Source organism: Solanum lycopersicum, chromosome 1, assembly GCF_036512215.1.
Source record: "Solanum lycopersicum chromosome 1, SLM_r2.1".
NCBI classification, from domain to species: domain Eukaryota; kingdom Viridiplantae; phylum Streptophyta; class Magnoliopsida; order Solanales; family Solanaceae; genus Solanum; species Solanum lycopersicum.
In genome coordinates, this window is record NC_090800.1 from 79,395,272 (window position 1) to 79,423,098 (window position 27,827).

Consider the following 27,827-nt stretch of genomic DNA (forward strand, 5'->3'; position numbering starts at 1 on the left):
GTAGTGACGTGCAACGTGTACAAAGCAAAGGCAGAGCTAGGTGGAGATTCGTGTGTTCGGACGAACCTAGTAACTTTTTCGTAAACCATGTATTTTATACTAGAAAATTTATTAAATATGTATGTATATTAATTTGTGTACCCCTAACAAAAATTGATCACAAAATTCTAAAGAAAATTAAAATTCCTAAAATCTTTAAGTTGACTCCGCCTCTAATAAAAAGGGCGGATTTTTTTCTAATAATGCATCATGATACCTGCCAAACGCCCCTGAGTACGTAACACTTTGAGATCAAATCTTGATTAGTTACAACTTTATAAGAGGCAATTGTTAGAATAGGTGCGTCCACTAACAGTCAATGGACCAGGTCTCTTGACACAGTAAGAACAAATTGTAAGCCCAGAAAGTAGTCAACATCTACTACACGTCAACGGAGCAGGTCCCTTGACTCAGCAAGAACAGTAGCTGAAACAAATGCAAAAAGTAAATGGTTAAAATTTGCACAATGATTTTACTTGGAAACCTCCTTGCTCAAGAGAGTAAAAACATGACCTGTGGTACAGGATTTTCAACCGTCTTCACTAATATTCTCAAGCAAAAGTGAAACCCGGTTACAACTAATGTGAGAAAAAGTTATTAATCTCACGATCAAGTAATCTACCTATTACTTGAAGAGCCTAAACGGATACAACACCGCCCACTAAGCTATTTCCCCTAGATAACTTAGACTTTGCTAAGCGGATACCACACTGACCACTAAACCACCTAACTCTAGATGACTTAGAATTTGACTAAGCAACAAAACAATGTTGCCCACTAAATTAGTTAACCTTAACTGATTTAGACTTTCAACAAACCAAAACAATCTGTTTCCTTTATAAATTAGGATCAGATTTACAACGTAAGCACATAAGACACTAATCTCTAAATACAACAAGACTCTTTAGCACTCTATCTGGTTCCTTGTTGATGATCAATGTTTATCCTTGAAGATGACCTTCACTTTTCAAGCTTATGAATTTTTAGAGAAAATCCAAGTTTAGTTTGTCAAGTCTTAAATTTGTGTTTGTTGGAAAGAGATAATATAAACCACCACAAATTCGTTGAGAAAATCCCATTGGCTGAAGGCCTGCAGTTCAGAAAAGTTGTGTACCTGCCGCATTAGAGGTGACAGCTGTCTCGTCACCTTTTCACATCGTAGTCTTGTGGGGACCAGATCTCTTGCAAACTTCTCTGTGAGTTTTTGAAAAGACTTGCTGGCTGACTTCCTTATTTGGATGAATGAATTTAGTATGATGTTTGTCATGCTAAAAATATCAAACATAAAAAGTTATTACCCGTTGGACAACACCCTCATCCATTCTGATTGTTGTAGTACGCTGACACTTCACCAACCTTCTGACGAGCACAACTTTTATAGTTGTATATTTAAGTATCTCACCAATCTCGTCTGTTTTTCCTATTAGCGTAGGACACTGCACTTTTCACCTATCACTTGACATGACAACTTTACAATTGTACCCATTTGTATCTGGACGAGAACACTCTGTCAGAGACCAGGTCATTTGTGAAGATCATCAAAACACCTAAAATATGACAACAATTAAATTATCTTCTTAGAATTTTTTATTTTTTTGCTATAGTTACACCGACTTTTGAGGACATAAATGCATGTTATTCTTCAATATTAAATAGTTCAGTTAATAAGTTAAATATTCACCGAAAAATCACCATTTTCAATAATAGAAATTAGTACTCTGAAATTGAAAAAAATACTATTTGTGTATATCGCTGGTGGTCAACATTTTAGAAAGAACTATATATAGAGGCTGGATGCATCAGAATTACATGAAATCAGGGTTCATTAAGTCCTTGTTACTTTATAATGGTTTTTAAATTAAAAATTAAAAAAATTAAATTTAAATGACTTTTAATTATTTTTTTTTAAAAAAAAAAAGATAAAAGGAGACTACTTTTAATTTTTTACCTATTTAAAATTATTTTTAATTTTATCACTCCCAATTGTTAAAAATGACATAAAATTAAATTTGATAAATTTTTTTAAATCAACTCAAATAGACTCGTCCTCAACAAAAGCAAATTTCTTTAAAAAATATATTAGTTTGCCTTTAAATAAGAAAAAGTTATTTTTCTATTGAAATAATATTATTCACCCAAGCGTCAAAAATTATAAATTGTTACTTTACATCATCAAAAATATTATTCACCCAAGTGTCAAAAATTAGAAATTGTTACTTTACATCATCAAAAATATTATTCACCCAAGCGTCAAAAATTATAAATTGTTACTTTACATCATCAAAAATATTATTCACCCAAGCGTCAAAAATTATAAATTGTTACTTTACATCATCAAAAATATTATTCACCCAAGTGTCAAAAATTAGAAATTGTTACTTTACATCATCTTTCTTATTTAAACTTATTACTCGTTTTACTTAATGCAGTCATGTTATATTGTTAATATTCTCATATAATATAATGAAATACTTTTCTTTTTAATTTATTCAATTTATTTAATTAAGTATATATTTTAACAATTAGAAATTTTATAATTTATAATTTTAAATCTATCATAATACTTAATATTTGAAAATTTTAAAATTTATCATCTTAAATATGTCATAATTGATTATAATTTTAAACAGTTAAGTTCGCCATGTTTCAGTAAATGCTTACTCATTTTGTTGACATATGTATAGAATAATCTTGCTCCAATACCTACCTGGATACACCTCTGTGACACAAATATAGGGGTGATCACAAAAATATAAATATAATATTGTATAATACACCTTAAAAATTGAGAAAAATGAATCAGAACCAAACTATATAGTAAATTACATTGTTCCTTGGTTTTTATGAAACTGCTATATAGTAGCTAGGAAGGTCAAGTCTTATTTCTATGGAAAAGTATCGAAAAAATTTGTTTTCGTAGAGATACAATGAATAAAAAGCATGTGAAACGTTGTTAACAGTTTGACACATAGATAAATAAATCATTTGTCGAGATCTAATTCTCATGAGCTCAACCTGGCAAGAGTTATTGTGTTTTGCTTAGTACATTCTTTAACATTCATTCTTAACGGAGAAGGCTCAAACCCGTTGGTGGCCTAAGGCTAAAATCAAATTAGAGGCCTTAATTTTTTTTTTATAAATAATGTTATTTTAAATCTATTTTTCTAGCTTTTTGAGATACAAAGTTGCTAATAATTTTTCACGTAGTTAAATAAATCGACATTGTGAACTTTTATATTTTGCAAATATCTTATGAATTCTTTATCTTATCTGTCCCAGTCTTGGTGGACAGAGTTACCTCGTAATTCTTGTTGGTAGGAGGTGGCAGGTATCCCATGGAATTACACCCAAGCTGGGTCTCATAGCACAATTATTATAAAAGTAGAGAAGAACTTATGAGTTCTTTACATTGCTAAAATCTATATCTTGACAATGAGGCACATAAATGCTAAAAGGTGAGAGGAAAAAGAACAAGCAGTGATTCTTAATATTTCAACAAAAGGAGCACAAGTTGGGCATGAGTTCTTTGGAGCTACTATAACTATCTTCCACAACTCAAAATGCTCAAAGTGATTGCAAAAGAAAATAGAAAACTTTTGTATTTTGGTTTATCGAAATATATCTTAAATACAAGCCGAAAATCAAAAAGGAAAACCAATTGAAGAACCGAATTTATTCAGTTCGGTGTGGCTTTTCAGTTGAATGCCCACACCTAAGTCTGAGAAGCACTGAGAGGAAGACACAACTTGAAGGAGCATTAAGTTGATCAATGAAGGAGAATTGTAAATGTGACCTTGAACAATATCTTTATTAAAAAAAGTTTCCAGCAATCATAGTATCTAAATTTGGCTATAGGCTGAGGTTAGAGAGCTTTCACAAATTAATTTATTTTCATTGTAAAAAATAATAAAGATGTATAAATGGCACCGAGAAATTTACTCATATGGATGCTAGAACTTTGGAGTTGTATGTTTCAAATGTTCTCAGCGCAAGCAAGATATGTGGTCTAAGGGAAGCATGAGTATAAATTCACTTGGCTTAATGAGGACTGGGAGTTTTAATGCATCTGTGATGCCTAGGGGGAAAAGAGAAGTTCTCTTGTAATGTAGGAAATGCTGTGGGGTAATTGCTTTTTGCTGTTTCAATATAAGTATTCACTGAAATGGTTTCTATTCTAACTCTCATCTGTCTGCTAGAATGTCTGAGAATTGGCAGATTCATGATCTTGATGGAAGCGTGGCGTGCTTCCTAATAGAATCAGTATGGATTTCACAGAAACGCATCCTAATATATGTTTAAACTTCATGAAATGTTTACTATTATTGTGAGTCGTCGAGATCCAATTTTCATCAGCTCAATCTGGCAAGAGTTTTTGTGTTATGCTTCATACTTGTTCAACATATCATCCTTAGTTTGAACTCTGAAGCATCCTCAATTGGTGCCTCGATGCTTATTTGATGTGTTTTTGCATTGATTATCCTTGTTGAATGGTGGTAGTATATCACATTTCAAGATGATCACAGACCTGACCGACAGTTTCAAGTAATAGTGTGTGTTTTTTCCTGTTGCAAGACTACAGACAAGTAAGCTTAGCACCTTGGGTTTACAAGTTGAAATGAAGAAAATAACTTTCTTAATGTTTTTTTTTTTATTTCAAGGAATTGTAGTTTTTTTCGATTCCAATTTGAACATTGTTTAAATTCTGTTTAGAGCCTGTTTGGATTAATTTATTTTAAATAGTTTCAAGTTTAAAACCATTTTTATACTATTCAAAAAATATAAAAAGATTTTCAAAATAAAAAATATGATTTTTGGCTTTTAAGTTCTTATAGATAATCCAAATAAACTCCAATAATATTATGGAAAATGTTACATTTTCATTCTTTTATTATTTCGAGTTTTTGATCAAAATCATTCTTAAATTATGTTCTTAAAATATATTTTTTCACAGATTGCATTCAATTATTTAAAAGTGAATAATTTTAATCCTTCTATTAAAATTTATCAGAAAATTAATAGATCCCACAAAAATCAAATTATCCCTTAAGTAAATTCTTTTTTAAATTGGGGATTAACACTTTGCCAGAGTAATTGAACTATTTTTTATATCATAAACGGAGTGTTTGGTATGACAGAAAATGTTTTTTTTTAAAAGAAAGATATTTTCAATTTCAAAAATATTTCTAGTTTAGTAAAAATAAAAGATATTTTTTAAAAATATTTATCATTCATAAATCAAACACTAAAAAAAAAATTTATCAAAAAATATTTTTTATTTACCAATCAAACATAAAAAAAAACTAAAAACCTACTTATTTTTTAAGAAAACATTTTTAATAAAAAACATTTTCCATCCTACCAAACACACCCAAAAATCAAAATCTATCTCCCATTGCTCGTTAGTTGGTCAACTGGTCAACCCTAATATGTAGTACATTTTACCTGCACTTTTAGTTGACCAACACTTAAATTTTTTAAAAAATATAACAAACTCATTATATTTTTTAAAAAAATTATTTTCGGTGAAATTTTTTTTTCCTTTCTTACCAAACACACTTCCACTTAAGTTAAGGTGAGTAGCTTTTTAGTTTACAAAACATTTTAATGATTTTAGTGTGTTTTGTCTATGAAAAATAAAAATTGAGATAAGTGAAAGGTAAAAGGGTAAATATCCCTTAAAGGGTAGTCGTTGGTAACGAACTCTTTTCTTTTTCAGTATAAACAGAGCCCAGCTCTTCTTCTTCACTTTTCTTCATCAGTTTTCCGATTCCGTTTTCTCTCTGCAAAATAAAATAAAATGAAATTCTCAGAGTTCGAAAGGAATTTGAATAGGGAATACATGACGAATCCAGATGAAGCGTGCTCACGAAAGCTTGAAGAGGGTACATTCATCATTACAGCTTCAATTTTTCATTCTCATCAATTGATAAAAAAATGTAACAGTAGAATAGTTTTTTTTTTATTATGATTCTGGAATTTGTGATTGAGACATCGAGAAATCAACATTTTGTTTGCATATTGCAGATCAGAAGATGATGCTAATTTCTTAAATTTAAAATAGTGATGAATTTCGGTTATCAGAAGATTTTTAGGTATTGCTGTAATGATAGTCGGTTTGATGAATTTCAGTTCTCAGAAGTTTTTGAAAAGGATAGATAAATCTTATTAATCATTCAAAACTCAGTTAATGATAGGTATTTGAATATTAAAAAGTGGTGTATATATACATGTTTTGGTTAACAGACTGAATATTTAAACAAAAAAAAAGAATCTAAACCACATCTTTTAAATTTAAATCACCACGTGGCTTTTAATAATTACCACACCTTTTTTTCCTTTTTACCCTATGGCCTATAGTTCAACCAACTAAAAAGAAAATAATTTATCTTTTCTTTAAACCCAATCCGAACCATTTTACTATTATCGTTAGAAGAGGAATTGAAAAGGTAAAAGTGTAAATATCCCAAAAAAGAATAACGGCAAGGGGTTAGTCCGTTGGTAACGAACTCTTCTGTGCAAAACTATACACAGAGATGACGCTCCTCATTCTTCTTCATCACTTGCAATTTCTCTGCAAAACGGAAAGAAGAAAAAATGAATTTCTTAGTGAATTTGTACTTCAATAGGAATTGGACAAGACAAGACATGATGAGTTCTGCACCAATTACCCAGCACGCTTACACAAGCTTGAAGACGGTATGTTTACACAACACAAATGTTGTAATTTAAGATGTTGTTACTAGAATAGATGATGCTAATTTAATCCCCAATTCTTATGAATTTTGGTTCTCCGAATAATCATAGACATACTCGGTGTGTTTTCTACAGTTTCTTGTAGTTCAGTAAGAAATAAGGATGAATTACAGATTCTCAGAAGATTTTGAAGTTTGACGTTTTAATAGTAAAAAACGATTTGGAGATTTGGAGTAACATGCAACCTGTCATTAGCAGTTCGAATCGAGTTTTCCCTATTCCGTCTTGAAAGTTGTTTGTTAGAGTAGTATAGATTATGATAATGGAAGAACACATCAAAGTTATTTGTTAAAATTTTGAACAGTTTAATGAACTTAATTAATTCGCATTTTTCATATAAGTATTGATTAGTTTTTGCTGAAACTATAGGTATATGTTACTCTCTTGTTGGCCATATTGGCCACTACTTTTGGATCCTACTTGCACTTGATCTGGGAAACAGGGGGGATGTTATCGGTAATTAAATGTGGATCAAGTTTACTCTTGCTTTACCGTACACCACAACAGAGAGTGGTAAGTCATCAATGACTCATAGATTGTCTTCCAAGTTGTTCAATTATTCTTCAAGTCGGCTTCTTATATTGTAACTATCTTCTGTCTATGTAGTTGTCGAGGCTCTTATACTTGATGGATGTTGCCATTTGCTTCGGTGCTTCTGTTGGCCTTTTTACTAAGTATTTCTTTGAAATCGATCAAAGGTAAAGACTCCAAAGATAATCATTATATGTACCAATATTTGACTATTATGACTAGCATTGAGTTTTAGAATGTTGGTTTGATATTAACATTGAACTAAATTGATGACTAGCATGGATTTAGGGGACTGGAATGGAATTACAGCTACCAAATTATATTCTTTAGAAACCGGAAACAGTTTTGAACTATATTGGCTTATGAATGAGAGAAGTTGAGCAATACAGACACCAAACTGTGATGAGTACTTTATTAGCACCTTGTTGTTCAATATCTTACTTCAGAAATCTCTCTCTCTCCAGCACTGTCATTAGATTTTTGCAAGGTGCAGCAATTGTCTTTGGATGTTTCTGGTGTGCAGCAAAAGTACATAGGGAAAGGAGCTACATCTACATCACTAGCTTGTTTAGCACTTGTATTCTAATACTACTGCGGTTTGACGTTTCTCAGTGGACGCTAAAGGTGAGAAAGTTGTGCGCATACAATGTGTTCACACGCATCCTATAACACAGTTGTTCCCTTGTTCATAAATCAGTAATTTTGCCTCAAACTTAATATATATGCATAATTACAATGATTTTGAACTACTTGACTCTAGTTTTATGAATAATATGACTGACTTGAATAGTGCTTATGACAGGCATACGTTCTGCTGGCACTCTTTATGGGGTACCTTGTGCTATATAGCCAAGAGATACTGTACAATGCTCGCTTTGGAGATATTAACTTTGCCAACTGCGCATTCACTATCTTCTTCTGTTTACCAGCTATTGTGGTCCATGCTGTAAGACTATGCCTGGGTGCAAACATGCATTGAGCAACACCGACAGAATTAGTGCTGATACACTTGGAACTATATATATACTCTGTGATGAAGAAAACATTGAATAGGATATACTATGTGATGACTACATTTTCTGTAAATGATGACTGCATTTTACTGTAAACTCATAGTCTGAAGCCAAGTGCTTTGAACAAATATACTTTGTGATGAAGAAAACTTTGAATAGAATATACTGCAGAATTGTTCTTTCTTTTTTCAAGACATGATCACTCCATTCACCTATCAAGTATTCTTTCCTGAAAAAAAAATTATAATGACAAAATCACTTAACGTAATCGAAGTATCACTAAATTGAGATTAGGAATGAGATCAAGAAATGAATGCTGTGAGAGCTTACTTCAAAAGGGATTGGATAAATGAAGATATGACGAATACATGATCTTGTTATTGATAATGCAAAAATTCTGAATACAAGGACTTGTGAGATTTCCATACCTAAATGTGTTGGGTAATCTGTTACTGCAAGACAAGGGTATTGGAATTGGACTAACTGATGGCATGAGACATAATCATCATTCTCCGTGGCGTTCTTGAAGTTAGATAAAAATGGCTATTACGATCACATAGTTATCGTAGTAATATATTATTCCATACATTTATTTCATTTTATATAATCTATGTAATTTGACGGAACATAAGTACATTTCAAACTATAAACTATTGTGAATGAATTTCAGAAGACTTTTTTTCAAAATTCTCAAACAAACCCCCTAGGATAAAAAAATGAAATTTATTTCAAATTAATAGTCTTAGTAGGCGTATGACTATAGATTTCAAATTTTTTTTAAAAAAATTATATACAGTATAAGCTAGCATATTTCATTCCTTATTATCAAAATTCATTTCTATGAACAATATAATAAATAATCTGTCCAAGGAAATAAATTAGCTTACGTGTCTTCCCATGATTGGTCCTCTGAAGTCCAATTCAAACAGCTCCTATATATTACTTCACATTTTTCATTTCTCACAATAACGGCTTTCTTTCTTTCTTTCTTCTTCTTTCTTCTTCTTGTTTTTTTTTCTTTCTTTTTTCTTCTTCTTCTTGATTTCTTGAGGAAGAGGGTGATGGGGAATTGTTAATTTTTGGATTATTTGCATTAGAAAGAGGAAATGACGATGACCCACAGTAGGTGTTCGCTAGTTTCAAGTGCGGTGACGAAGAGACAAGCAATGGCGGCGGATTCATCGGGATCGGAGAATAATCAGGCCGGAAAATTGAATGCTGGAGCGTCCAAGAAACGACCGGTAATTTCTAATATCTTGAATTCATACAACTGTATCTGCTCGTAATGCCATTTCTCATTCCTCCAAACTTGTGAGTGTTTTTTGGTTTACTGGGTTTTATCTTCTCTTTTTGATTACTGGTTTGATGATTCACTTTTATGAATGTTGGGTATGGGGTTTCTTGGTTAAATTTTTGTAAATGTGGGTGGGTTTTTGTGATTTCTTTTTTGGGGGTTTTCTTCTTGGATCATTAAATAAGTAAAATGGCTAATGTTACATGGGGTTTCATGGAAAAATGATTGAAGATACTGGTTGAAAATTATGTGATTTGAGGGTTTTTGATATGAGGGTATTTAACAAGGGATGTGTTTAATCTTTTTAAAGATTATGACTGGGTTAAGTATTCTTTCTTAATGGTTAAAAAGTATTATGAATGGAAAATTTGGAACATCTTCTCCCAATTCCTGTTTTTTGGTTTTTTTCTGTATTGTATTGTTCCTTCTGTATGATGCATAGTACTGCCTTTTATGGTCTTGGACAAAAAGCTGAAGAGCTTGGTTTCAATCTGCCCTGGCTTTGTATAGAAAGGGAGTTGTAAGTGTTCTTATCTTGGTCTATCCTGGTGGTTCTGTTGAATCGAATTCGAACATAAATAAAGTGACTTTCATTATAAAACTTTAAGACAGAAGGAATCATAATGTGATTAGCTTGTACACTTTAATCAATTTAAACTTTCTCAGCATCTGACCCAAAGAAGCGGTGAACGAGAGCGCAACTCATTATGATGACTGCACCACAAAAATGAGCAAGCAGCACATAATGAAGGCATCTTAAAAAAGAGAATAAACTAAAACTTTAGTAGATCAACCAAATATCAACCTTCAATGAGTGTGCTTCCCCTGCATAATTTGTTTCCTGTTAGTAATCTCTTCCCTTTTTGTTCACAAATAGTACTAGATTTCTAGAAAATAAAACTAGACCTCAATCTTGAAGTTTTAAGTGCCAAATCTCACTTTGAGAATTTTACAGCAACCACCCATTCACACACTTACCCCACAAAAACAGAACATTCACAAAAACTAAAAACCCAACATACAGAACAAAGCTGAAACTAATCACCAACCATCAAAACTTTGATACCCACAAGCATTCACGTATTCTTCTATTTTAAACTAAATAAGGGCATATCAGACTGACTTGTCTAGTGCAAATACTTGTTATGATTCACTCTATTACTTCTGGTACTGTCAAAATTATCATCAATGCTCTGAAAATAGTATATCACTCTTTATGGTGTTTTCTTCATCTTAATGAAAATTCAGCAGTCCTGTTTGTTGGCAGCTCTTCTAGTAAACAGAGTAATTAAATAAATTTTTATCTCCTCTACTAAAGGAAATTTCTGATAAGTTTGCATATGGAGGGAATTTTGTTTTTTGTATTGCTTTTATATATATCAAACCTTACTTGCTGCAGGTACATGCATTTGTCGCTCCCAAAATTATAGGTGGGAAAAATGCTCTGTCTCCAGTTGGGGAACTTGGAATGGTAGAGATGACCCAGGCTCTGGAACTAATTGATGTTTGCTATGAGCAGGTGTGATAGGCCTCTCCTTGAATTTTTCTGATTATGTGCATAGCAGATCCATGTTTCGCTGTAACTTTTCCTCAACCATCCTTAGCGCTGGGTTGTAAGTAGCCTATTTATAATGGAAGGAATAAAAAAAACCTTCCTAATACGCCCAATAACCTCCGTGACAAGCTGTATGCAGAAGCTTATATATTAAAAAGTAGCACCATAACAGCGCTATCAGTAATTACAAAAAGTGGAACACAAAAAGTGGCTTTCACCTTTCCTAAGAAGACGAGTCACTCCTATAGTCCTTTTAGGTTTCTAAGTACTAGCAAACACAGAAATTTTTAGAAGTTTTCATGTTAGTGGAAGACTCAGCATGTGGTAGCTTCATAAAGCAGAATGATATCAAACTCAAATCAAGTAGAAGGCTGCAGTAGGTTAATGGCTAGTGTGACATAGTCTTAGGTTTGATAAATCATTTCTACTAAATGGACTGAATAGGAATTATTACTCAAAGGATTCATGTAGCTGACCTCAACTAATTTGTGATTGAGGCATAGTAGATTATTTATGTCGATTTCTTACTTTGAAGGGAACATTAGCTTTCAAAATGGAAGAAGCTAAAGAAAATCGGTTAATGTTTTAGCTTTTATCAAAGGATAAGTAGGAATTGAAAGACAAATTACATATTCCCGTGTTACTTTTATCTCTTTCAAATAAATAAAATAAAAATTACTCTGTTAGGTTCCTAATTCAATATCCATGTTCCCTATACTTGCATTCTAACTACACTGTCTTTCTTTCTCTATTTCTCCTTCACTTGCTCACATTCACTCTTCTTTGAACTCTTTTTAGCTACTATTGGGTTATCTAATGAATCTATTTAATGCAGGTCTCGTGGGGGGTCTTCGGGGCAAGACGCCTCGAGGTCCAAGGGGGTAGGGCCTCGGGCCACGTCGCCTCGAGGTCCGGGGGGAAGGGGGCGCCTCGGGGCACGGCGCATCGAGGTCCGGGGGGGGGGGGGGGGGGTAGGGCCTCGGGGCACGGCGCCTCGAGGTCCGGGGGGTGGGGGGGTAGGGCCTCGGGGCACGGCGCCTCGAGGTCCGGGGGGTGGGGGGGGGGGTAGGGCCTCGGGGCACGGCGCCTCGAGGTCCGAGGGGTGGGGGGCGGGGGTAGGGCCTCGGGGCACGGCGCCTCGAGGTCCGGGGGGAGGGGGGTGGGGCCTCGGGGCACGGCGCCTCGAGGACCAAGGGGGAGGGGGTGGGGCCTTGGGGCACGGCGCCTCGAGGTCCAGGCAGAATTAGTCCACCTGAACACCATTGCTCGATAACGAGCGGCAAGTATCTTCCTTATATTTCTCTCATCAACACCATTACTGCTACTTATCCTCTTCCTTTTATTCCCATTTGACAATTTTGTATCAATACAATAACTGCTATTTTTCTGTTTCTCATTCTCTTCTTCGTACATCATAGAAAACAAATTAGATTTGTATTAGTCTTGTTGGAAAAAATAGATGCTTGCGGGATTTTTTTGACGCAATCCAATTTTTATTATTATCATTATTATTATTATTATTAATATTATTATTATTTTTATTATGTCCACAATTTTGAAGTTTTATCTCCTCTTAATACTAATTGCAATACTCGCACCATTTTTTTTTAGAATTCCTCATAAAGATTTTTCTGAGAAAATTTTGGGTGCTTCGAGGCCAGATTAATGGGAATGAGGACACGAAAACTGAAAAATTTGCGTAATTTCTAAGAAATGATGTGTTAAAAAAAAATATGTGAGTCTACGTGATAATTCCCCACTAACTACTGAAATCCTCGTAAAGTTTTTTCTAAAGAAAAAATTGGGTGCTCCGAAAGTAATTTTGGGTCCTCATAAAGTTTTTCTCAAATTATTTATTGTGCTCATATTAGGTCTCACTTATTTGAGAAAAGTTCATTTCTTAAAGATAGTTTTGAAAAATTATAATTGTACGTTACATTTCTCCATCCTCTATATCGTTGCTCTTGGAATTAATTTCTGTCAGTTGTATATTAAAATTATTTTAATAGCTCACAAAGCAAATAGGAGAGGTAATAAAAATAATTTAACTTTTAACCTTAATGAAATGATTCATAGTAAGAGAAATATCTAAGATTTGTTTTACACACCACAAATTTCAAAAGTATATTTTTTTTAAAATAAATTATATCAAGTTAAATGATACCATATCAAATTAGACGAAATAATATTGTATATATAGCACGATATTTTGTCATACGATTTGAATAGACACAGTTAACAAATGCTCGGGAAAGTTGTCATTTTCGTTTGTCCTTGTTCTTTAGGAAGTATAAAAGTAGCAATTCAAATATTTATACAATTAAGATGTTAAAAAAAAGCTATGATCATTGTTTTGCCAATATAAATATTTATACAATTAAGATGTTATAAAATAGTGTGAGCACACGTGTTGATTTCCTAACTCATTACGGATATCCTCACAAAATATTTTGGTGCTCCGAGACGTCAGATCCATGAGCTTAAACATAAAAATATAAATCGAGGATCCTAGTTAACTACAGAAAAGGTCTTTTAATGTGAAGATAAGAGTTCTAAAAAAATGGTGTGAGTATAGGGGTTCCTTCTCTAGTCTATATGAAGACCTTCATATATTTTTTTAAAAAAAATTAGGTGCTATGGGTGTCAGATCTATGAGTTATAACACACGCAAAATTGAGAGTTTTGAGTAATTTGTAAAAAAACAAAGGCTTGTTAATGCAAAAATAGACGCTGAAAATGGTGTGAGTATATGTGGTGGTACCTAACTCATAAATGAGGTCCTGAATTTTTTTTGTCTGCTCCATGGCGCCACATACATGGGCTATAACACTAAAAAATTTGAGAATTTTGAGTTATTCCTAATAAAAGGTTTATAAATGGGAAAATATGCGTTAAAAAATGAGAGTATACGCGGTGGTTCTCTAGATAACTAGGGACGTCCTCATAAAAGCTTTTGAGAAAAAAAATGGGTGCTTGTGCCAAATCCACGAGTTATAACACACGAAAAATTGAGGATTTTGAATAATTTCTAAAAAAGGGCTTCTAGAATAGAGAAAAAGATATTAAATAAATGGTATAAGTCTACGTGATGTTTCTCCAACTCATTATGAATGTTCTCATATTTTTAAAAAAAAAAATAAAATTGGTGTGTGGGTAGAAGTGGTGGTTCCCAACTCATTACGGAGGTCCTCATAAAGTTTTTTGAGAAATTCTTTTTGGTGTTCTCGGGCGTCATATCAATACGCTATAACGCACGAAAAAACATAGATTTTGGGTAATTCCTGAAAAAGACATGTAAATGCGAAAATAGATGTTAAAAAAATTATGTGAGTATATGTGGTGGTTCCCCAACTCATTATGGAGTTCCTCATTAAGTTTTTTGAGATTTTTTTGGGTGCTCCGGACGCCAAATCAATGGGCACAATGCAAAATCGAGTATTTTGGGGAATCCTAAAAAGGGCTTGTAAATGCTGAAATAGGCGTTAAAAGAATGTGTGTGAGTATACGTGGTGGTTCCTTAACTTATTAATGATGTCCTCATAAATTTTTTTTGGGATTTTTACTTTGGTGCTCTAGGGCGCCATTATGGGTTATATAACACAGAAAAATCGAGAATTTTGGATAATTCCTAATTTAAAAAAGCATGTAAATGAGAAAATAAGCATTAAAAATGGTGTGAGTATATCTGTTGGTTCCCTAATTAATTACAGAGGTTCTCATAAAGTTTTTTTGAAAAAGAAATTTAGGTGCTCCGAAGTGCCAAATTCATGGGATATAACACAAGAAAAATAAAAATTTTGGGTAATTCTTTGAAAAGGACCTCTAAATGCGAAAATAGACATAAAAATGGTGTGAGTATGCATAGTGATTCGTAACCTCATTACGAAGCTCCTCACAAAGTTGTTTAAGAAAAAATGTTTGGGTGTTCGGGACACTAGATTCATAGGCTATAGTAACTCATGAAAAATCAAAATTTTGGGTAATTCATAAAAGAGCTAAGAAATGAAGAAATAGACATTAAAATGGTGTGAGTATACGTATATTAAGACAATTTTTAACTCATATTTTCGCATTTACAGGGCCACTTTTAAGAATTTCCTAGAATCCTCAATTTTTTGGTGTGTAGCCCATGGATTTGACTCCCTAAGCACCCAAAAAAAATCTCAAAATTTTTTATGAGGACCACCACACATACTCACGCCATTTTTATCGCCTTACAGACCTTTTTTAGGAATTATCCAAAATCATTGATTTTTCGAGTGTATAGCCCATGAATATGACGTCCTAGAGTACCCAAAAAGATTTTCTCAAAAATTTATGATGACCTCCGTAATGACTTGGGAAAACACCACGTTACTCACACCATTTCTATAATACCTATTTCCTCATTTACAAACTCTTTTTTAGAAATCACCAAAAAACTTTGATATTTCATGTGCTACATATCCCATGGATTTGACACCTGGTTCATCCAAAAAAATAATTAACAAAAAAATTTACGATGACCCCCGTATTGAGTTGGGGAATCACCACGTACGTATAACCGCACAATTTTAACGTCTATTTCTATATTTACAGACCCTTTTTAAAAATTATCCAAAATCCTCTATTTTCGTGTGTTATATATAGCCCCTAATGATCTAGCGCCCCAGAGTTGTCAAGAATTTTTTTCTCAAAAAAATTATGAGGCCCTCCAAAATGAGTTGGGGCATCACATCATATAATCACACCATTTTCAATGCATATTTCGACATTTACAAGCCTTCTTTTTATAAAAATTACCTAAAATTCTTGATTGTTTATATGCCCATGTATCTAGTGCATGGAACGCCCAAAAAAAATTCAAAAAACTTTATGAGGAACTCCGCAATAAGTTAGGAAACACCACATATACTTACACCATTTTTTTAACATCTATTTTAGCATTTATATGTCATATTGCAGAAATTATCCAAAATTCTCGATTTTTTCTTGTGTTATATAGCGCATGGTTATGGCGCTACGGAGCGCCCATGATTTTTTTTCTCTCAATAAACTTTATGAGAACCTCCGTATAGAGTTAAAATTATTCAAAATCATCTCAATAATGATAAAATGAAAATGTTCAAGTTACGATGTTACAATATATAAAAAATAATCATTCAGACTTAAAATGTTAAAAAATATAAAAAGTAATTCGTTTTGTACCGACTAAAAAAAGAAATATTGTCACATAAAATAGAGGGGGTATGAAAAGTGTTTTATCATATGATTGCTTTAAACAATAGAAGAAGGCAATACAAAATGAATTAACATTGACTCATATGATTGCTTCAAACAATAGAAGAAGGCACAAGAAGATGATTAACGTTGATTCTCCATAATTTCAAATAGATTTTGGAAGAATCAATTCTCATAAGTTTGTTATTTAGATGGCCTCTCATAAAAGAGTTGCCCACTACAATACCATATGCCATGCCGACGTTAACTGCAGAATGTAGCCGTGGACGAATTATAGAACACATAAATTTGTTCAATGCATTCTCAATCATAGCATGCAGGATCTAATTTGGAATGAGAATTACCAATCTGCATATACAGCTTATCCATTTTCACTTGCACACATCCATATTGATATTCTTTTCCTCCTAGCATGGAACAAAATTGTTAAAATTCAATGTTACTAGCATGATAGATAAATATTCTACCAATTACTTGAGAGGAGAATCATTGGTTAACCATAAACTGTTGTTACGATGACGAAATGTTGATAAAATAATTGACCACACCAAAAGACTTTTAGACAGGAATAACAGGGCTAGTGTTCACTGCTAACATATGAGGTTAATCATTTATATGGAAATCATGATCTTACTTCGTTAAGGCAAGAAGAAACCCTGCGCATTAAAAATAATTTACTTTGACCAGAAATCACAATGAGACATATCCTACAGCTGAAACAAGAACATTCGTTTCAACTTTTCCCTGGAATCCCAAGGATTTTAATTTATATCTGGGACACCATAAGATGCTCTCATCAGCAAGAAAATACAAAATATGTCCATGGGCAGTCACGAATAGATATTGTGTGATGATAGGTGACAAATTAATCAAGCATTGAAATGCAGTCTCAAAATCCTGATCATTCAAGAGGATGTCAAACTCATCCTATGCACAACCCTGAACAAAGAAAAATATGAAGTATTAGAACTGTATAAGTAACTGCTTAGATCATATTTTCAGTTTCTGGTAAAGAAGTATATCAATTTAGAAAAAGGAATGTATAGCAGAACGGTAAATGAAGCTAGATTGAACCACGACAGACCAGGATGCAAATCCCATTAAAGGAAAAACACTAAGTGGTTTCCATCTTATTAAGGTTTGGATTGACAAAGTTACACAATATTGTTCAAAAAATACAAGAAGATTAAGAAAGAGGAGCCATGCAATTTAAATATCACGTACCAACCATATAGATGGCAGCAGACCTTATACCAAAGAAAAATAGGAACAGTAAAAGAACTTCAATAATATTTCTTTTTCCATTACTTTTCTAGATAAAGGAACTATTCACATCCCTATTTTCTTTAATGACCTTGGTGTTCGGGACATCTTGCACACACCCCAGCAAGGCACTAAGACAGATGAGAAGAAATCACCTAGTGTTTTTTTGTCTCTACTGGGATTCAAACCTTAGACCTCATGGTTTTCAACCCACCCTCCTCCTCGAGCTACCCCAGCCCCGAGGCCTGCAACCTACCCCCACCCTTGGCCTCGAGCCACACCCAGCCTCACCCCCCCCCCCCACACACACACCCGCCCCCAAGGCGCCCTTCCGAGAGACCCCCCGCCCCACTCGGCCCTGAGACCACCCACCCCCCACCTGGCCCAGAGGAGCCCTGCACCAAGACCATTCACCCCCCACCCGACCCAGATGAGCCTTATCCCGAGGCCACCCTACCCCTACTCGGCCCAGAGAATCCCTGCCCCGAGACCAACCCACCCCCACCCGACCCATAGGAGCCTTGCCCCGAGGCTACCCACCCTACTCGACCTCGAGGCGCCCAGCCCCGAGGTCAACATCCCCACCCGGCCTCGAGGCCACCCACCCACCCCTCACGGCCTCGAGGCGCCCTTTCCTGAGGCCACCCCCCAAACCCTGACTCGAGGCGCCCTACCCGTGGACCAATCCCCATCCCCTCCCGGCCTCGAGGTGTCCTGTCCAAGCCCACCCCTTCCCCCTCCCCCGGCCTTGAGGTTCCCTGCACCGAGGCCACCCTTTCCCCCGACCTCGAGGCGCCCTGCCCCAAGGCCACCCCTTCCCCTTCCCCCGGCCTTGAGGTTCTATATTTCTTAATATTCTTGTTCAGTCAATTTACGTAAATTATATAAATTGAACTAAAATAATTAATATGGTTCAGGTTGATACTCTACAAACTTTCTATACATGATTGATTTATATTCTTATTGAGGTTTAATTTCTTTTAAATAATTTCAAAAATGAAATTGTAAATTACGTTTCTCCATCCTCTATATTGCTATTCTTGGATTTAATTTCCGTCAGTTGTATACTAAAATTATTTTGAATGTGCACAAGGTAAAACCTCCTATGTAATACCTTGCAAACCACGTAGAAGAGTAATAAAAACAATTCAACTCTTAATCTTAATGAAATGATTCAATACACAGAGAAATATCTAAGTTTGTTTTAGATACAAAAATTTCAAAAATATTCTTTCCAAAAAATAAATTATGTTTAATTAAACGACACCATATAAAAATTGAGATGAAAATAATGTTGTATATATAGCACGACATCTTGTCATACGATTTGAATTGACACTTCAATAAATGTTCGGAAAAGTTTTGTCATTTTTGTTGGTCCTTGTTCTTTAGGAAGTCAAATAATAATAATTTAAATATTAATCCAATTAAGATGCATTGAAACCCATAGCTCCGCCCCTGCTAGTAGGCACTTTTAGCTAACTGCACAGAAGAATAATACAGAACAGAACAGAGAATGACTATGTTTATGTCTTCATCCAGTCCAATGTCCTCATCTTGTTAAAGATACCAACAACACACTTAGGTAGGACTTTTCATCATTTACAGTTCTACTCTCTATTTATTCTACTGTTCCAAGTGTATCAGCATTAATTCTCTCTGTGTTGCTCACTTTCTGCAGTCAGGCAAACTCTTGCAGCATGGAACACTATACCGGGTAAATGGAAGAAGACAGCAAGTGTGCGATCGACAGAGTTAATTTCTCCTATGCCAGCATTATACAGTAAATCTTGGCTAAATATCACAAAGTACCCCATCAACAATGCTTGCACAGTGTTTACCTACAACAAGCAGTATTCATATTATTCATTCGTTAGACAGAAGTAATGATTTATTGACGCGGGAACTGTGTTATAATAGGATCCAACTGCTTACCTTAAACGCCCAATAAACTGTGTGGATGTCAAGCATATCTATACCATAAACAAAAATGCTGGAGCACATTAGAGCAAAAGAAAAATTCAGGCAAGTCATGTAGATTGCTCTCCTTTCCCTCGTATACGTGGATCCATACCAGATAATCCCAATGCTAAATGTTGAAGCTTCCAAAAGGTTGACAATAAGGCTGGACAGCGAGCAAGGAATGCTTTCCGAAGTTAGATATTCTTCAATAAAGAAGACAGAACAACCAGAGATAATCAACTATTGAATTTTAAAATGTAGGAAATGAAAGAGCTAGCAAATGTCTTGTCATACTAGGAAAGGCTTCAGGAATCAGTGGTAAATTATTTAAGTTCACTCTTCATGAGCCATATCAAACTTCAAAAGAAGATATCTGAACAATGTATAGCATCTTTTGAGTCTTACGGTGGATAAATTTTGAAGAGATATTTGGTAAAAAGGCCAAAAGAAGCACCCAAGGTACAGGCTGCATACATCAATAGTGAGAGCCTCAGCCTCTGCATAGACAGAAGATTTACGATATAAGAAGCGACTTCAATAACTTTAATTCAGGCTCTTGGAAGAAAATCTACAAGACACAGATCACGTACCACTCTCAATGGTGATGCAAAGTAAAGCCAGAGTAAACTTGCTAGAGAAGAAAGGACTGTGAACAGCCCTCCCACTTCCCAGATGATCAAGTGCAAGAACGATCCAAAAGTAAAGTTCAACATGGCACAGAAGAGATTAAGATACACCTATATTTTCAGCAAACTAATCAATCAAGGAATAAAGCAGAATCCAATACTTAGAAGCAGAAACTAAAATACATCTTTTCCAGCTAACCAGGTTTTGCAAAGAAAGAAAAGATAAAAAACAAGACTCTGAAACCTGAAATTGCACGAAACAAATTAATCCTTCTGTCCAAATTTAAATGAAACAAATTCATTTTGGGAAGTTCGAAAGCACGTGGCAATCGTTTCATTTTAACTATTTCAAAAAAAAAAAAAAAAACTTTCAGGCCTGAATAAGAGCAAGGTTTCAATACCAAAACTCTATTCGTGTTATCAGTTATCACTAACAGCATAATTAAGTAAAAAAATATGGCAATACCAGTAAAATATTCAGAAAAATCAAAATTCGTTATGAATCCTGAAGAATTAAGTAAAGCAAGTACAAAAGAAGAGAAAACATTACGGTAATACATGTAAGATGTTTTGAAAAATCAGAATTCATCATAAATCCTGAATAATCAAGTAAAGCAAGTAGAACGTAACCTTAATTTCTTACTAGAACTACAAGAAACTGTAAAACAAATCGATTCCAAGTAGATCTCCTGATACAGCTATCAGTAACACGATAACGAAATAGAAAAATCAGAACAACATTTTAATCAGAACAATCCCTCGATTACAAGTTTTTTAAATAACAACATTTTAATCAAGTAGAACAATAATTCTTACATTTGTGATCAAATAGAAAGAAAAAATGAAACAGTAAGAATAAATATACCGTCGTCAAGCTTGTGTAAGCGTACGCGGAAACTTCTCCAGTATTCATCAGGTCTTCTCTTGTCCAATTCCTGTTGAAGTAAGCTTTCACGGCATTCATCTCTGAGAACTTCAAGTTTTTTTTTTGCTTCAGAGAGAAAACGAAATCGGAAATTTGGTGAAGAAGCAGGAAGAACGTGAGCTGTGTTTATAGTTCGTTATATACACAGAGTTTGTTACAAAAAAATTGCCCCTCGCCGTGGCTCTGTTTGGGAATATTTACAGCTCTACCTTTCAGTTATTGGCTCAGTTTTGGGATATCGCAAGGGTACTTTTGTCAAAGGAGAAAAAGGATATTCCATCCTTTAAAAAGTTTTAATTTATTTTGGATCAGATTTCTTTCCCTCCATTTTCCTCATGCACACATTTAAACACTTACGAGTTATCTAATATATTTTTTAAAGGTCAAGATTAGATTAATTTAACAAACATCTTAGTTATGATTAAAATATTAAATTTGAAAATCACTTTTTAATTATAGTATGCAAATCAATCTCCCCATATTTTTTATACTCATTAATTTTAATTTGTAATTTTTAAGAATCAAGCATTGAGTTTTAGAATGTTGGTCTGACTTGTAACTAAGATTCATGGATTTAGGGGACTGGAATGGAATTACAGATACCAAATTGTGACTCGGAATTATATTCTTTAGAAACCGAAGACAGTTTTGAACTACATTGACGAGAGGGAGTTGCTCGGATGGTAAACACCCCTCACTTTCAACCTGAAAGTTGCGAGTTAGAATCTTAGCATCAATGTCTATATCATCATATCTTTCTCCTTCTTCAACTTCATGTTCTTCAGTCATCGTAATTTCCTAGTTTTAAATTTCTTTAGGAAGTTCACAAAAAAAATCTAAACTCTTTGATTAATTTGCTAACTTATTACCCACTAACTAAATAACTACTTAATAAAACACACACGTTAATTTTGTTATTAAAAAATAATTTTGTAACTTATTATTCAACTAACTAAATGATTAATAAAATAGACACGTTAATTTTGTAATTAAAAGTTAGTTTGGTAACTTATTACCGGCTAACTAATAACCTACTTAGTAAAACAGATTAATTTTGTACTTAAAAATTAATTTGGTAACTTATCACCAACTAACGAAATAATTAATAAAATAGACATGTTAATTTTGTAATTAAACTTAATTTGGTAATTTATTACGGACTATTAAATAAATAACTAATAAAATAGACATTTTAATTTTGATAGTAAAAATTAAAAAAAAAATTGAGAGATAATATTGCAATTCCCTTTTTTAAAACTTGAAGAGACGATGATCAAACGTGGAAGTAAAAAGTACAGTACATAGAAAATTTTCAATATAAATTACAAAAAGATAAAATAAATTAAACTCCAATATATATTACAATTTTTTTTAAAAAAAATGTAAATCTAATTAGACTTCTTTTAAAATAAGCTATCTGTTTTCATGACTTGGTAAAATAAATAAATACGATTTATTGAAACATTCTGGTTCTGCAGCATATTTGTTACTTAAACAAAATATTGATTTTCAAAAAATATATATAAGTTTAGAGTAATTATATATATAGCACAACTGAAATGGGGTAAATAGAATAAAGAGATAATTAAAAATCATACTTTGGGAAAAACATTTTTGAGATTAAATAAGATGGTCGTAATAGATTTTAGCATTTAAATGTGATTTTCGGCATGAGATTAATGAAATTTTTTAATATAATATACTACTCGAAAATGAGCGGATTGAAATATAGTGTATTAGGAAATATAATATATGCATTAGGTGTGTGTATTAGTAGTACATTATTTGATATACTTTTTCATGTCATGTATAACCAATGCATACCACTCTACTGTAATATGTAGCATTTTAACACTTGTATTAGATTAAATAATTATAAAATTATCCTTAAAATCTTTTCATTTTCTTTTTTATCATAAGTTTTTATTTTTATTTTTATTTATTTTTTAGTGTCTTTTAATTTATTGGTGTTTTGATAGACTTTATGGCCTATTAAATATTTTTTTAAAAAAAATAAAAATTTAATTTCAATATAATTTAACCACAATTTTAACTATTATGACTATAAATTTTTGATTTTTAAAAAATCTTTGCAAACTTTTCACAAAATGGGTGAATAGAGCTTTTTCTATTCAAATGACTTTCTTCATTTTTTTTAGTTTCAATAAATTGTAATTTTTTTTCAATTTCAATTCAAACTCCATCCAGAGCACTATGTTTTAAATAGTTTCAGGCCAATAAAAAAACTTACTACATTTTTGGCTAAAAATTTCGTGAGATGTTATATAATCGTGAATTATTAATTTAAATTTAAATATTATAAATATATTTTGATTTAATTGTACCCTATAGTAAACTATTGTTCTTTTCGCCTCTTTCTTTGGTGAAATATCGCTCACCACTCTCGTTTGATGGTAGTCTTGCTCGTCTCTCTCGCTTTTATGTAAATACAAATGTATAAAATGTGTTTGTGTTTGTATAAAGCGAGAGGAATTGTATATATACATATATTTTTGTTCCTCTCTCCCCCCTCTCTTAGATCTCGCTCGCCACTCTCGCTTATACAAACAGAAAAGAAACGAGAGAAAATTGTATATATATACATGTATATACATATATCTTCATTCTATACAATTATAATTATACAATACAAATATTCTCCAGTCTAATTTTCTTTTGTCTTTCTCTCTTTCTCATTTTATACATATACAAATTATACAATGATCTTTTGTATACAATTATTTTCTTTTATATATGCATATCGAATTATACAACTGATTTCTTCGTATATGTATATCAAATCATACATTTATCTTTTTGTATATGTATAGCGAAGTATACATATCTATGTTTGCTATTAAGTGTAATTATGCAAAGTATAATTATAACATACAAATAGGAGTGACAAACAAGCGAGTCGAGTCAAATATGAGTCGATCAAAAAAAATAAGTTAAATAAAAATGAATAAGTTACCCGACTCGACTCATATTTTAAATGGATAAAACAAGTTTACCAATTGAATAATATGGATAACCTTATTACCCATATTATATTAGAGATCTTATTTATAAAAATTTAAAATTCCATCCAACCCTACCAGGCCCCCAACCCCTACCATCCCCCCAACCCATCCCAAAAAAGATTTATCAACCCCCCCCCCCCCCCAAAAAAAAAAAAACCCTACCACCCCTATCTAATTAAAAGTAAAAAAAAAAGTTTCATGTTTTCTTTATAGATTCTTTTTAGAAAAGAAAATATTTTTATTATCTATTCAACTCTTTATTACTTTTTTTGTTGTTTGCTTTTATCAATTCATTTAATTATCAATTTTTAAATGGTTAAATGAATATTACTCGTTTTTTACTAATTTTTAAATGAGTTGAATAGTCAAATTTTTTCATTTAATATAAATAATATAAATGCTAAATGAATATTATTCGTTTTTTACTCATTTTTAAATGAGTTGAATACTCCATTTATTCATTTAATATAGATAATATAAATGCAAATACTCATATTATTTATCTATTTTGTCACCCTATTTACAAATATAATTTTTATGTTTTAATTATCCCATTTTATCATTGATAATCCAAACCAAACTTTAATAATTTGGGGGGGAAAACGTTGTATTATCATTCTTTCCTTCTTGGGAAAACCTAACAACAAGGCCGTTTTTCTACTCTCTCCCGTCGGTTCATACAGACCGGGAGTCCGGGACTGGTGTTTTGCTATCAGGGTGCCATATCTACCTATCGTATATCTTCGTAACAAGGTAATTTTGTTGGTATTTTCACATTCAAATCGGAATTTATAATGGAAGTATCAACCAGAAAACCTAAGATTTCCAGTACCGGTACAGGGATTGACAGATTAAGCTCATTGCCTGATGATGTACTTCACAACATACTTTCATCTCTCTTAATTTTTGATGTGGTTCAGTTGAGTGTGTTATCGAAAAGATGGAGATATGTATGGACTACAATGCCTTACTTGCACTTTGATATTGATCAGTTTTATTCACAACGGATCAAACAGTATTGTGATTTTGTAATAGCTGGGAGATTTAAAGACTTTATCAATTGGGTATTGATTTCCCAAGGTGAAACTAATAAACTTGTTCAGTTTCTTCTCTGTTTTGATACTATGTTTGATAAGGTAGCTAATTTGCGATGGATTAATCACGTGACTATAAGGCGAAATGTACAACAACTTGTGTTAAAATTTTGTCTTAGCGAGACGTTTGAGTTACCGTATTGTCTTGTAACGAGTCAATCGTTGCAAGTTTTGAAACTACACTTGTCTGGGAATGTACTTAAACTGCCTAATTTTGTGGGATTTCATCAGCTGAAATTTCTTCATCTTGAGCAAGTCGAGTTATCGGATGAGCATTTGATAAGTCGCGTTGTCCTTGAATCTCGAAACTTTGATCTTAAAAGAGTGTAGTGTAGGAGACATGACACGCTTGATATTGCATCCACGTCTCTTGTACACATTGCTTTGCAAAATAACATTTCTAATGTGGAGTGCTATGGTAATTGTGAAATCAAAATTTCTTGCCCGAGTCTCAAAGTATTAAAGTATAATGCTCCAGTGCCGAAGGATATAGTTGTTGAGAATCTCTTTTCAATAGAAGTTGTTCGTATCAACCTTATTGATAGCGGTTCAATCAAACAAAGAGGCATAATGTTGCATGAGGTGATAAAAAATGTTCATCACTCTACATCAGTTTTGAAGCTATGCATGACTTCCATTTCGGTAAAGTCCTCTCTTTACCTATATAATCATTTGGACGACTTGTTGATAGCTTATCAATTAATCTCCTTACTTAGTTATTGAAAACCTCTCTCAATTCTGGTTTTTTGTTGTTTTAGGGTCTGTATCATGTGGCTCGCAGAATAAAACTCTCTCCATTCTCTTTTTATAAGCTGAAGTCCCTAAAACTGGAAGTAGTAATTTATGAAGAGTCTATGCAAATGATGATGCTATTGCTCAAGTACTCTCCAAATCTGGAGGTTCTTAAATTGTGGTCGGATGAGGTAACTGTCGTTATTGTTTTAACTAATTCTTCTGTAGAAAACCTGTTTCTTCTATATGGTAGTTAGTCAGAAGGACTTGTAAGTAAAACCAGAGGTTGATTAACATGAAAGGGTTCTTTCAAGATAAGAAGGTAAGAAACTAGGCTTGAAAACTGACATCACTAAATCTTCCAAGGAAGCGTAGACTTATAATTGCAATGTCTTTGGAATAATGCTACATTATCTCTATTTTCGAGTAATTTGACCCTAACAAGCAAATTCCACTCACCAAAAATCTTACATGCCACAATGAGAGGGAGGATCTTTTTAATCTTCAATTATTATTTTTAACACACACTTTGTAGTTGGCATGTCAGTTTGAATAACATTTGCTGCATTGATTTTAATGTTTGAATCATAGTACTTCATGGATTTTAATGTTTGAAATAGATTTTAACTGTAAAGTAATGTGGGGAAAGTCTGAGAAGAATTAAGATGATTACAACTTTAGGGAGCATTAAGTTGATAAGTTGAGAAATTTACACTGAGAGATTCTAAAATCAACTTATTTCAATGCTAGAACTTAGGAGATGTGTTTCAAATGTGTTCATGCACAAAATATATGGTCTAAAGGGACATTACTGCTGCATACAAACATAAATCCTGGTGAGTGAATAGATCACTGGATATTTTAATGCGTTAGTAGAACTTATGGGAAAAGAAAAATCCAAAGAGAAGTAGATGATCCAAGACATTTTGAAAATGAATCCTGTTTGACATTTCCACTTTTAATCGAGGAATGGTTGCCTATACTGCTGAATGATTAATTATCGTGATTCATTTATTGCTGTTTTGATATAAGAGATTACTATGCCCGATTAAGTGGTTTCTCAACCGTCTGCTAGAGTGTAGACGAGAGTGTGGATTGGCAGCTGCTTGATCTCGATGAAAGCATTGTGTGCTTGGAATCCCATCTAAAATCAATTCATTTGACTGGTTTCAAAGGTGAAGAAAAAGAGATAGAACTACTGAAGTTTTTCCTGAAGAATGCACGAGTGTTGGAAAAACTGATGATTTTCTGGGAAATAAACATGGATAAGTCACAAGAAGCATCAGAGGAAGTCTTGAACTTCCATAGAACTTCTTCACACGTTGTTCTGACGTTTCTTGATGCCAAGCCCAAGCAAAGATCTCATAACTGGTACAATAGATATTCAAAATGACTCGACTTAGTCTTAAAGATTCCAGTCCCAACCAGACTATAAGCAATTTCATGTGGCTGTGATGCTTATGAAACTTCAATTGTGGTTTTCCTTTCCATGCTTGAACTGCTATAGAGTAACTAGGAAGGTCATGTCTTTTTCCTATGGGAAGTATCAAGCAGGATACCAAAATTCTAGTATTGTTTTGCTTCGACACTTAAAGATCCCCTGCTTTGCAAGGTCACTTTGCTGAAGTCTTTAAATTGTGGCTATATGTTGATAACGATTTAATGCAAGTTATGATATTATTGCTCAAGCATTCTCCTAATCTGGAGGTCCTTAAATCATGGTCGCTGCTCATCATTTTTTTTTGGTAATGCTGTATAAATTCCGTTTCTCTTTTATATTGTAGTTGGTGTTGCAAG

General features: G+C 33.2%; 4 protein-coding genes across 5 annotated transcripts; 3 read left to right on the forward strand and 1 right to left on the reverse strand.

Moving 5' to 3' along the window:
- Nucleotides 1–6,310: 6,310 nt before the first annotated feature.
- Nucleotides 6,311–8,528, forward strand: LOC104645450 (bax inhibitor 1-like). The gene is made up of 5 exons (XM_010317140.4): nt 6,311–6,735; nt 7,162–7,305; nt 7,399–7,490; nt 7,788–7,947; nt 8,126–8,528. Exons 1-5 carry the CDS (start codon nt 6,634–6,636, stop codon nt 8,300–8,302), a joined length of 675 nt encoding a protein of 224 aa, XP_010315442.2. The 5' UTR covers nt 6,311–6,633; the 3' UTR covers nt 8,303–8,528.
- A 720-nt stretch (nt 8,529–9,248) lies between these two features.
- On the forward strand, nt 9,249–12,888 carry LOC109119856 (uncharacterized). Its single transcript, XM_069294976.1, has 4 exons — nt 9,249–9,577; nt 11,030–11,149; nt 12,021–12,135; nt 12,797–12,888. The coding sequence occupies exons 1-4, from the start codon at nt 9,443–9,445 to the stop codon at nt 12,886–12,888; spliced, it is 462 nt and encodes a 153-aa protein (XP_069151077.1). The 5' UTR covers nt 9,249–9,442.
- A 6,275-nt stretch (nt 12,889–19,163) lies between these two features.
- Nucleotides 19,164–21,314, reverse strand: LOC109119797 (bax inhibitor 1-like). 2 transcript variants are annotated; one of them, XM_069293047.1, is made up of 6 exons: nt 21,122–21,314; nt 20,221–20,367; nt 20,036–20,127; nt 19,743–19,793; nt 19,604–19,661; nt 19,164–19,509 (listed from the first exon to the last, which is right to left on the reverse strand). In XM_069293047.1, exons 1-6 carry the CDS (start codon nt 21,218–21,220, stop codon nt 19,318–19,320), a joined length of 639 nt encoding a protein of 212 aa, XP_069149148.1. In that variant the 5' UTR covers nt 21,221–21,314; the 3' UTR covers nt 19,164–19,317. The 2 variants fall into 2 exon arrangements, with proteins under 2 accessions (XP_069149148.1, XP_069149147.1); XM_069293046.1 differs by having other exon boundaries at nt 19,604–19,793; nt 21,122–21,309.
- Nucleotides 21,315–24,998: 3,684 nt separating this feature from the next.
- On the forward strand, nt 24,999–27,746 carry LOC101247567 (F-box/FBD/LRR-repeat protein At3g26920-like). The gene is made up of 4 exons (XM_010326924.4): nt 24,999–25,340; nt 25,629–25,940; nt 26,057–26,221; nt 27,106–27,746. The coding sequence occupies exons 1-4, from the start codon at nt 24,999–25,001 to the stop codon at nt 27,421–27,423; spliced, it is 1,137 nt and encodes a 378-aa protein (XP_010325226.2). The 3' UTR covers nt 27,424–27,746.
- The last annotated feature ends 81 nt before the right edge of the window (nt 27,747–27,827 follow it).

Bases quoted from the DNA above. Each gene is read 5' to 3' on its own strand.
- LOC109119856 (XM_069294976.1), top strand. From the start codon at position 9,443: ATGACGATGACCCACAGTAGGTGTTCGCTAGTTTCAAGTGCGGTGACG. The intron at 9,578-11,029 runs GTAATTTCTAAT...TACTTGCTGCAG, and splicing joins GAGCGTCCAAGAAACGACCG to GTACATGCATTTGTCGCTCC. The intron at 11,150-12,020 runs GTGTGATAGGCC...TATTTAATGCAG, and splicing joins TTGATGTTTGCTATGAGCAG to GTCTCGTGGGGGGTCTTCGG.
- LOC104645450 (XM_010317140.4), top strand. From the start codon at position 6,634: ATGAATTTCTTAGTGAATTTGTACTTCAATAGGAATTGGACAAGACAA. The intron at 6,736-7,161 runs GTATGTTTACAC...CTGAAACTATAG, and splicing joins CTTACACAAGCTTGAAGACG to GTATATGTTACTCTCTTGTT. The intron at 7,948-8,125 runs GTGAGAAAGTTG...TGCTTATGACAG, and splicing joins TTTCTCAGTGGACGCTAAAG to GCATACGTTCTGCTGGCACT.
- LOC109119797 (XM_069293046.1), bottom strand. From the start codon at position 21,220: ATGAATGCCGTGAAAGCTTACTTCAACAGGAATTGGACAAGAGAAGAC. The intron at 19,794-20,035 runs GTAAGACTCAAA...CTCGCTGTCCAG, and splicing joins CTCTTCAAAATTTATCCACC to CCTTATTGTCAACCTTTTGG. The intron at 19,510-19,603 runs GTAAGCAGTTGG...TGCTTGTTGTAG, and splicing joins CAGTTTATTGGGCGTTTAAG to GTAAACACTGTGCAAGCATT.
- LOC101247567 (XM_010326924.4), top strand. From the start codon at position 24,999: ATGGAAGTATCAACCAGAAAACCTAAGATTTCCAGTACCGGTACAGGG. The intron at 25,341-25,628 runs GTAGCTAATTTG...AAAAGAGTGTAG, and splicing joins TTGATACTATGTTTGATAAG to TGTAGGAGACATGACACGCT. The intron at 26,222-27,105 runs GTAACTGTCGTT...ACCGTCTGCTAG, and splicing joins TTAAATTGTGGTCGGATGAG to AGTGTAGACGAGAGTGTGGA.